This window comes from Strix uralensis, chromosome 17, assembly GCF_047716275.1.
Source record: "Strix uralensis isolate ZFMK-TIS-50842 chromosome 17, bStrUra1, whole genome shotgun sequence".
NCBI lineage: Eukaryota > Metazoa > Chordata > Aves > Strigiformes > Strigidae > Strix > Strix uralensis.
This window is the reverse complement of record NC_133988.1, coordinates 1771480-1781638: the sequence shown is the minus strand read 5'-3', so window position 1 is coordinate 1781638 and position 10159 is coordinate 1771480. Positions and strand designations below refer to the sequence as shown.

Below are 10159 nucleotides of genomic sequence, written 5' to 3'. Positions count from 1 at the left end.
AGTCGCTGGTGCTGACCGGGTGAAGAAGGCATCCGTGTTCCTCTGAGTGTGGCCAGAGCTGTTGGCAAGGAAATTGCTTCCCGAGGTGAGGGTGAGGGAGGCAGAGATGAACGATGGGTCCTATTGCAGGAACGGAGACAGACTGACTGCCTGGGTGCTGGGGGGGCAGCGCTGCCTCCCAGAAGGACCCCCCCTCCCCTTCTTTGGCACAACGGAGCCGATGGTGTGGCTGGAGGAGCTCGGGGGCAGCCAATGCAGCAGGTCGGGATCGCCGGAGGTGGGGTCAGCCCCGCTTCGCTGCCCTGTGCTGCGAAGAGTGGAGCCCACCTTGGTCCAGAGCTCCCCAGGAGCCAGGAGAGCTGGTCACTGCCACCTCCGTTGCCATCTGTCCCGGGCATCGCGGCGGCTGCTCCGGCACTGCCATGACAACGGCAGCTCTCAGGCTTCCTGCTCCCACCATCTGGTTGTGGACAGCTCTGCCAGGCAGCCGATCCGAGCTGAAATTTTCCATGCCTGTGGTCAGGTTGTGTTTCAGAAAGGCTCTCTGCGTGAGGTGGAGAGCGGCAGGGTGGTCAGGCATGGCTAATTGGTGGAAAAGGTTATCTTAAGGGAATAAAGCGCCTGGGATAGCTCATGACCAGGGAGTATTCATTCAGCACGATTTCAGCGGAGGAAAACTTGCTCAGCTTCCCCCCCCCCGAAGCATTGCTGGGTGCTACGACGCTGAGGATACACGTATTTTTCCAGGCAAGTGCTTTTGTGTCACTAGAGGGTGACGCCTTCCTACAGCACTGGCTGTGCCTGTGCTACTGCAGTTGTGTTACTGCCGGTGAGGGCTGGGCTGGGCTGGGACCTGGTGACAGTGATCCGAAGGAGCTGCAAGTGCTGCCAAGGATTAGTGGATTCTGGCTGTCTCAGCTCCTTGGTTCAACCACCTGGGCAGCCCCCGAGCTCTAGACTGGTGCCCCAGGAAGATGTGGTTGGGAACCCCTTTGGTGACAGCTCAGGTGGCTTCAGCCACCCACGGAGCTGGACCTTAAGTTCCCCTTGTGTGCCAGAAGCAACGTGGAGAGGGGATGCACGAGAGGATCAAGTTCCTCGTTCTGGTGCGAGGTGACTGATGGGAGAGCTCCGGCTCTGTGCCAGCCCATGAGCTGGGGGAAGGTGAATGATGGGTGGTAGAAAGGGACAACTCCTGTTTCCTGCTTCCTTTTTCTATACTTTGGGCTGCTGAGGAGGATAGCGAGGTGCCCTCCACGTAAGGAGGCTGATTCAGCACAGATAAGGGTGAATTTATGGAGGTGGGAGCCCTTAGTGTTGCATGGTGGGCTACAAGTTGACCACTACCACTCAGGAGTGACATTTGGGGTGATGACTGATGGGTCTGTGGAAACATCAGCTTTAGTGCTCAATAGCCATCAGAAAACCTATGAGACGTTAGGAAGGGAGCAGAGAAGAAAATGAGAAACATTTTGTTGCTGGTGCACTGACACCCAAACACAGGTCCCTTCATCCCAGGAAGGGTGCGGCAGAGCTGGAACAGGCTCTGCAAAGGCCATGGGGACATCAGAGGTCTGGACCACCTTCCAGCCAAGCTGGACTCCTCTATCCGAAAATGAGGTGCCCAAGATGGGACAGGGTAGAGATAAAACTACAGGTGACATGGAGAGGGACTTCACTCCCTTCAAACACAAGAGCTGGGGTGTTACATGAAGCCTGTAAAAGGCAGGTTTAGGGGGAAGAGGTGACTGTTTGGGAAACTCCTTGCCATGGCGGGCTAAGAGAAGCGGAAGGTTTATGTTGGTTCAAGGGGAGGTGAGGCACTTCTGGAAAAGAAATGCCTTTGGACTTAGGGAGAGAGGTGAATCCTCTCCACCGAGCTGTGGTACTTGGAGCCAGGTGGAAGCACTACACACTTGCTCAGGTTTTGTGCCCTTGCTCAGACAAGGACTTGCTTCAGTCCTGGGCAGCAGGACCGTGAGCTGGATCGGCCTGTTCCAGCGCTCACCTTCCGCTGCTGCCCCTCCAGCCGCCTTCCCCTACATCTCTGCTTCGTCAGGACAAATACCTGAGCGTGGAGCTCGTCCCCATCCTCCAGGCAGCGGCCCCAGAGCACGGGGGGTAGAGGCAGATTCCTCCCTGGAGTAGCCCCGGAGGAGAGGAGCAGGGTCTCAGCCCTCGGCTCCATCCCCAGCCGCGCCCAGCAGCCGAGATGCGGGATAACGGCTCCATCCTCCCTCCGCGCCTCCCTTGACGCGGGGCTCAGGCTGCTCAAGCCCAGCACATCCACGGGGCCGGTGTCCGGCCCGCAGCCGTGAGGTCGTGAGGACGTTGCCAAAAATCCGTCAGCCTCTCCGTGGGGCTCGGGGCTGCCCCCACCCCCGTTACCCCAACCGCCGCTCCCAGCCCCGGTGCAGGCGGCGCTGCCCCTGCAGCATCCCCGCCCCCGGGGCTCGGAGCAGCCCCGCTCCGGAGGGCTCTGCCCCGGCTGGGGGTCCCCCCGCCCCACCCGCGGCCCCCGAGGGGCTCCCCGCAGCCGCCGCGTCGGGCCCCCGCCCTTCCGCCGGCCCGGGGAGGCGGAGCCGGGGCGGGCGGCGGCGGCGGCGCGGAGCAGGTGGGGGCCGGGGCCGCTGGCGGAGCCGCGCGGTGCCCCCGGCCGCGCCCGCGCAGGTGAGCGGGACCCTCCCGGGCGACGGGAGCGGGGGGGGGGGGGCGCGGGGGGGGGCGCCGCGGTTCGGGGGGAGCGGGGCCGGGGCTCGGCGCCGCCCGCGGACCGGCATCGCGGTGGGGCTGAGCAGGGGCGAAACTTTCCCTGCCTGGGGATGAAGCCGGAGGTTGAACCCCCCTCCCCACCCCCCCACCCACGTCCCCACTCACGACCACCCCCCAGCCTGGGAGGGATGTTCACTTGCCCGGTGGGCAGCGAGCGCCGTGTCCTGCCCGGCTGCGGCTGTTGGGTGCGTTGGGGTCGGGCACCCCACTGCTGCCAGCCCCTCCTCGGGGACCCAGGTGCAGGCGGCGAGTGGGGCCGGGGGGGTCTCAGCCAGCACGGTCGGTGCCAACAGGCCTGTTGTCCCCACGGGCCAGCATCATGCCATCAGCTCGTGGTGGCCTTTCCAGGACCTTTTGGCCCCTGAGGCAGGTGGACCCAGGGAGCGGGACTGCACCAAGAGGCACCAGCCCTCTGAGCACGACCCGCGGTTTGGGGGTGCAGGGAGACGTGTGTCCTGGCACGGGGAGGAGCGTGGCTGGAAGGGGAGAGCACCCCCAAAATCACAGACCGCCCTGGGGAGCAGCCGTGAATGGCACCTGAAAGGCCCCAGCGCTGCGTCCTCCTGCTCTCCCGGTGGCAGCCGCCGGCTGGGGCTGGGCCCTGGGTGCTGGGTGTGTTTCCTGGTTTGGTTGGGGCCTCCCATGTCCTTGCTGGAGCTGCTCTGGACTTCCTGCTGCACGTCTCCATGCCCCACCTGGGCTTTCCCTGGGGAAGCAGCGAGATGCTGGGAGAGGGAGATGCTGCATGTCCCCTCAGTGGGCTGCCGACACCCCAGGGAGGTCAGGTAGATGCTGAATAAGGTGGAGGGGAAGCAGCAAAGAAACCTTCAGCAGAGCCAGAGCAGCCTGGTTTGGGCTTTAACACAGCTCTGTTTTAAAAAGAAAAGCCTGGGACATGCTGCCCCGGGGGTGCTGTGGTTTCCCTCTCACCTGGTGCACAAGCATGGGGTGGCTGGTTGTGGAGGAGGACACGCTCCGGTGCTGAGCCCTGCACTGGCTGAGGAGCGAGGGACACCTTGAATGTGCCCCGGTGGCTTTTCTGCCCTGTCCCCACCACCCAATACCTGCCTGCTGGAGGGGATGCTCACACCTTCCTGCTCCTCTGGCAGGTCTCCGGGCAGGGTCTCGCCACTGTGGACCACCCCAGGGAAGGGCCCGCTGCCTCCAGGATGGCGAGATGGCTGCCTCGCTCAGCCGACCTGACCCGCTTCTGCCAGAAACTCAACCGGGTGAAGACCTTGGAGGACGACATGATGGAGACATCCTTCAACAGATGCCTTTCCACCATCGACTTGACGCTGCTGGGCATCGGGGGCATGGTGGGCTCTGGGCTGTACGTCCTCACAGGCACCGTAGCCAAAGAAATCGCTGGCCCCGCCGTCATCGTCTCCTTCATCATCGCTGGCTTTGCTTCGCTCCTGGCTGCTCTCTGCTACGCCGAGTTTGGCGCCCGGGTACCCAAGACGGGCTCTGCCTACATGTTCACCTACGTGTCTGTGGGTGAGATCTGGGCCTTCCTCATCGGCTGGAACGTGCTGCTGGAGTACATGATCGGGGGAGCTGCGGTGGCCAGGGCCTGGAGCGGCTACCTGGACTCTATTTTCAACCACAAGATAAAGAACTTCACCGAGACCCATGTGGGTACCTGGCAGGTGCCGTTCCTGGCCCGCTACCCCGACTTCCTGGCAGCTGCCATCCTGCTGGTAGCCACTGCCTTCATCTCCTTTGGCGCCAAAGTGTCCTCCTGGCTCAACCACGTCTTCTCGGCCATCAGCATGGGTGTCATCCTCTTCATTCTCATCATGGGCTTCATCCTTGCGCAGCCCAAGAACTGGAGTACCCAAGAGGGCGGCTTTGCCCCGTATGGGCTGTCGGGCATCATGGCTGGCACAGCCACCTGCTTCTATGCCTTCGTAGGCTTTGATGTCATTGCGGCCTCCAGCGAAGAGGCCAGGAACCCACAGAGGGCTGTCCCCAGGGCCATCGCTTTCTCCTTGGGGCTGGCCACTGGGGCCTACATCCTGGTGTCGGTGGTGCTGACGCTGATGGTGCCCTGGCACACGCTGGACCCCGACTCTGCCTTGGCGGATGCGTTTTACAGGAGGGGCTACGCCTGGGCGGGCTTCCTGGTGGCCGCTGGCTCCATCTGCGGTGAGTACAGGCAGCGGCGGTGGGAGCTGCCCGCCCCGCTCGTGGTAGGGGCTGGGAACCAGGGCGGTTTGGGTCTGACACGGTCCTTCTTCTGCCTGTCCCTCAGCGATGAACACAGTCCTGTTGAGCAACCTCTTCTCCCTGCCGCGCATCGTCTACGCCATGGCCGAGGATGGGCTCTTCTTTCAGGTCTTCTCCCGAGTGCATCCCCGCACGCAGGTGCCTGTTGTCGGCATCGTGGTCTTTGGGCTGCTCATGGCCCTGCTGGCCCTCGTCTTCGACCTGGAAGCCCTGGTGCAGTTCCTGTCCATTGGCACGCTGCTGGCCTACACCTTCGTGGCCGCTAGCATCATCGTCCTGCGCTTCCAGCAGCAGAAGGTGGATGTCCCCGCACCAGCAGCCAGCGGCCGGCCCAGCTCTGAGTCCCACGAGGGTCCCTCTGCCAGCGAGCTGAAGGAGTATGAGTCCTTCTCCGACAAGCTCCAGCTGGTGGACAGGGACAAGAGCAAAGAGCACCGGGAGCCAGGGCAGCTGAAGGCAGCTTTTGAACCCTACTTGGAGTTCCTCAGCGACTTCTACCCGGGCGAGGTGGTCACGGTGGCCGTGGTGACCCTGATGGTGTCCGCCATCTGCCTCTGCTCCATCTTGGTGTTCGGCAACACCCACCTCCACCTGCCCACCTGGAGCTACTCCCTGCTGCTGGTCCTCTTCAGCCTGGGCTTCCTGCTCAGCCTCCTCCTCATCTGGGCGCACGAGCAGCAGCGTGGCACACAGACCTTTCAGGTACGCGCGGGGGCCCCGTCAGGGTTAGTCCCTCTGCCGGGGTTGGTGGGGTGGGAGCAGCTCTGGTGGACCCACGGGAGGCCCCAGTCACACCGGGCTGGTGAAAGTGCTGAAGGAGGGAGGAAGGTGTCAGCGAGCACTGGGTGTGGGGAGATGCTGATTCCTAGGGTGTCACTCTGTGTGGTCACCGGTCCCCAGGAGGGGACATCCCCAGCAGCTCTGTGTCCATCCTGCAGGATCACTCCTGTCCGCCCTGGGTTCCCTCCTTCACATCCCCGCAACCCCCCACTCTCCTCCTGCTCATCCCAGCTCCTCCTGCCTTTGGCCTGCCCTGGAGCTACACAGTGGAGCTCTTCAGCCTCCAAACCACTTTTGTGCCACTTGTGCTCCCCCCGCTCCAGTTTCCAGCCTGTCTGGAGCCCAGTGTGGACAGTAACACCAGTGCTAACACCACCTCCCTGCCGTGTCCCTGCTCCAGCTTCTTCAGTGAGGACCACGCTGGCTCTGGATTGCACCGGGAGCTTGTTTGGTCTTTGTGACGATGCCCATGGGCTGTTTCCAGAGCCCATGCCCACCCTGCCAGCCTGCCTCCCACCTCCTGGCTCCATAACTGTCCGCTGTTCCTTTTGGTTGCCTTTTTCCTGGAAAAAAAAAAAGTCATTTTCAGAAAGCCCAAAGGGGACAATCACTTTGTCCCCCACGTTTACCAATGCTGGCTTTTGTTTCTATAGTTTTAAGGAAGGGAAATGTGGTGCTGCAGGTCTCACCCCACCCCTGGGCTCCTTTTCTCCTGCAGATCCCCCTGGTGCCCCTCTCCCCAGCGCTGAGCATCGTCCTCAATATCTATCTGATGCTGAAGCTCAGCTACATGACGTGGCTCCGCTTTGCCATCTGGCTGCTCTTAGGTGAGTGCTCCTGTGGCAGCTTCCCTCGGGGCAGAGGGGAACCAGGCCTGTCCCGGCACTGGCCGGCTGCTTCAGCAGCTCTTCTCCCCCAGTGATGGGTTTATAAAGCGCGTTGTGCCCCTTTCTGCCTCTGGTTGTCCTGTGGAGATACAAGCTGAGGTCTCCCAGCATCTCCCTGACCCTCTCTGGTTCCTGGAGTGTTACAGCTTGTTCCTGCTACGGTTTGGATCCTCCTTCAAGCTCTGGACCAGAACCACCCCCTGCTCCCGAGGCACTCGGGAAGTCCTTCCCAGCAAGGGGCTTCCCCTCCCCGGGGTCTGGGGGTGCCCCTCTTGCTCTTAACCCGCTGCAGGATCCTTTTCCTCCTGCAAGCAGCGGGCTTAAGCCCCCTCCCAGTGCCGTGGCTTGCTGGCCTGTGCTCGAGCCGCTGCCGTCCCTGTCCCCCGCTGCAGGCCTGCTGGTGTACTTCGGTTACGGGATCTGGCACAGCAAGGAGAACCTGCGGGAGCCCAGGCCACAGCGTGTCAGCGCCCGCTACGTGGTGTTCCCCAGCGGCAGCCTGGAGGAGAGGGTGCAGGCGGTCCAGCCCAGCTCCCAGCCCGCCGCCGGGCTGCCGGACACCGACACCGACGACTGCAAGAGATGACAGCCTGGGGGATGGGGGCGCCTGGCTACGGGAGCATCTGACCCCCTCCCCACGGCAAGGCCAGAGACCCCCCCCGCTCCTCCTCCTCCTGGTCCCTTCGACAGCAGAGCCACCGGCGCTGCTCTGGGCGTGTGGCTCCATCTGGAGATGATGGAGATGACGAGGATGCTTGCCCTTCCCCACCCACTCCCCACAGAGCAGGGTGGGGGCTGGCTCCCTCCCTCCCCATCCCCAGCCCTCAGGAACTGGGTCTCAGCCCCCTCAGCCCAGTGCCTGCCCTGCTCACAAGGAGCCGTGTCCTCCCCACCTTCCCACAAGCACACCCAGGTGCTGTCAGCGTATCTTCCCGCTGGCCCGTCGGCACAGCCAGGGATGCAGAGGGATGCAGAGAGTCCCCAGGGCCGGGGCAGGCAGCCCAGCGCTGCCCATCCTGGGTCTCATCCTGGCTGCAGTGTGGGCTCTCGCTGCAGCCCTGTGCAGTCCCCCTGTGGAGGCAGGGGCCAAACGCACTTCCCTGCCGTCATCCCTGCCATCCCCATCCCCAGGGCTGCTCAGGCTGGGGCTGAGGGGGCTGAGGAGCAGCTGGGGACATGAGATGGAGAATGAGCGGGTGGGCAGAGACCCCAGGAAAGCCTGGCTTGGCAGAAACCCAACTGCATCTTCCCAGGCGCTGGCGTCAGCTGTTTCAGGGTGGGCTGGGGGCCGTGCCCGGCTGGAAGCTCTGCTGTAAGGTCACGCCAGGGCCAGGCTCTTGCCCCAGCCCTGAGCTGGGTGTGGGCACTCAGGACCCCAGATTTGTTGCCTTGTCCCCGGAGGTCCCCAGCAACAGCCCTGGGCTGGGCTGCCTGGAGCCAGCTCCCCCCTCCCCCTGCACCCCCGCAGCACAGCCTGCACTGTCACCACCCCAGCATGGGGGGCTCAGCCTCCTGTGATGGCCCCCCCAGGCTCTCTGTGGCTCAGGAAGGGCTCTGTGGGTGCTTTTCAGTATTGCCCCCTCCCCAGCGAGCACCCCCGTGCTCTGGGACTCACCCTGGCTGCTGTGGTGCTGGTGGGGGGAGACCTCAGCAGCGCTGCTGCAGCCACCCCTGGCTGGTTTGCCCATGGGCAGCCTGGAGTGGAAGGGAAGGGGGTTTTAGCACATTTTGGAAGAAATAGGTGGAGGAAACAATCAGTCAGGCACGAGGTTGCCGATCTGCCAGGCCTTGCAGCGTGGACACCCTGCTCCCTGCAGCTGTGCTGGATGTGCAACATCCTCCGCACCCTGCGAGGAGCCAGGGACCACGGGCAAGCTGGTCCCATTGCTTCTCACTGGCCAGTCCCTGGGGGGGCCTAGAGGGGCCACGGGCGGGTCTCTGTACAACACCCCGCTCCCTGGGGAGCCCCTCTGTCTGCCAGCGCTGCTCCGCGTCCCGCCTCGCCCCCGCGCTGCCGCTGCTGCCCACGGAGCAGCGTGTCCCCGCCATGCTGTGGCCCTGCTTGGCACCTCTGTGTAGTGGCTTGTGAGCAACGGGCTGACTCGGTCACCCTCATAAATACTGGTTCTGCGATGGCTCTGGTTGTTTGTGCTGTCTGTCCCCCACCAAGAGGCCGCGTGGGGAAGCTGCTCCCCCAGCTGATGCTCAGGAAGGGCCCCCAAAGCTTGGGGAAGGGGAGGGTCGTGCTGCCCACTGCCACCCTGCAGCCACGTTCCTCCTGAGCCATGCCAGGGCAGCACAGGGCTGTGTCCGGGGCACACAGACCCTGCTCTTGGGCACTGCGGGGCAGGGGCTGGGCTCAGCAGGTCACCGCGTCGGGAGCCCAGTTTCCCAGCCACCAGCACGTGCTTCCAGAGCTGGGCTGGCACATGTGTGAGCTGCACAACGCCTGGCCGGGCCCAGCGGGCACTGCTGGGAGCAGCTCTGCTCTGCTGACACGGGCGTTTCATTCACGAGGGTGACCCCTGGCAGGACTCATGGACACTGGGACCCCCGAGGGGCTGGGGCAGCTGGGCAAAGGTAGCCTGGAGCTTGAGGTTTACAAATTGTGTATTTACAAATGCTCAGGCCCCTTTGTCAACAGCGAGGACGATGTTGAACAGCACCAGGGCAGGTTTGCTAAAGCTGCCGAGGGGTATGAGCTGAATGGACGAGAGAACTTGTGAACCAGTGCAAATAATGGGAATTAAAGTGTGAGCTAATCCATCGATACCCCCATCCTCACCGTTGTTGTTGCTCACTAGGGAAGTTTCCTTCCATGATAACAAAGTCTTTCTTTATTAAAAAAATATTCAACAGGTATCCAGGGAGGCAGATAGACTTAACTCTCCTTATCAATTGTTGGCTTTTAATCTCTGCTGTAAATCCATTGTCAGCAGGATAAAGGAGAATAGAACTGTAGCGATGGATCAGGAGCAAGGGAGTCCAGTGCAGGGCTGGGGAAGAGCAGTAGAAGTCCTAACAGAGCAGGACAGGCTGAGGTTCAAAACACTTTTATGTTCTCTTTGGGAGGAAAGTCAATAGAAGTCACATCACAAAATACTCTCAGCTGTCGCCGGGGCCGAGCTCGCCCAGCGTGGGCTCTCGGTCAGCCTTTTAAACTGGTGAAGAGCTGTTGCATGAGCCTCATAACCATCGATATTTAATCTATTTTAAAAATGTTCATTTGTGAAAATGCAGACAAATTGCTCTTAGGCTGTGCCATAAAAAGCAAGCATGGATATGGGGTACCCCCCCCCAGCACAGCCGGGGAGAGGCAGGGAGTGACGGGGACATGGCTGGCAGGGAATTAAAAGATTGAAACATAATTAATGGCAGCCTGGGAGGCGAGTGTCCCCTCTTGAGCACACTTGTGGGTTTTTTAAAATAGGATTATAAAATTGGTCGGTTCACCCATGTCATACGCCATCCTATTGCAGTTAAGGTGC

The 10159-nt window shown here is 62.1% G+C and overlaps 1 protein-coding gene across 2 annotated transcripts; it reads left to right on the top strand.

Moving 5' to 3' along the window:
* Positions 1-636: 636 nt before the first annotated feature.
* SLC7A4 (solute carrier family 7 member 4) lies at positions 637-8804 on the top strand. 2 transcript variants are annotated; one of them, XM_074887632.1, is made up of 5 exons: positions 637-747; positions 3882-4923; positions 5030-5706; positions 6503-6611; positions 7064-8804. In XM_074887632.1, exons 2-5 carry the CDS (start codon positions 3942-3944, stop codon positions 7255-7257), a joined length of 1962 nt encoding a protein of 653 aa, XP_074743733.1. In that variant the 5' UTR covers positions 637-747; positions 3882-3941; the 3' UTR covers positions 7258-8804. The 2 variants fall into 2 exon arrangements, with proteins under 2 accessions (XP_074743733.1, XP_074743732.1); XM_074887631.1 differs by lacking the exon at positions 637-747 and adding an exon at positions 2589-2670.
* The last annotated feature ends 1355 nt before the right edge of the window (positions 8805-10159 follow it).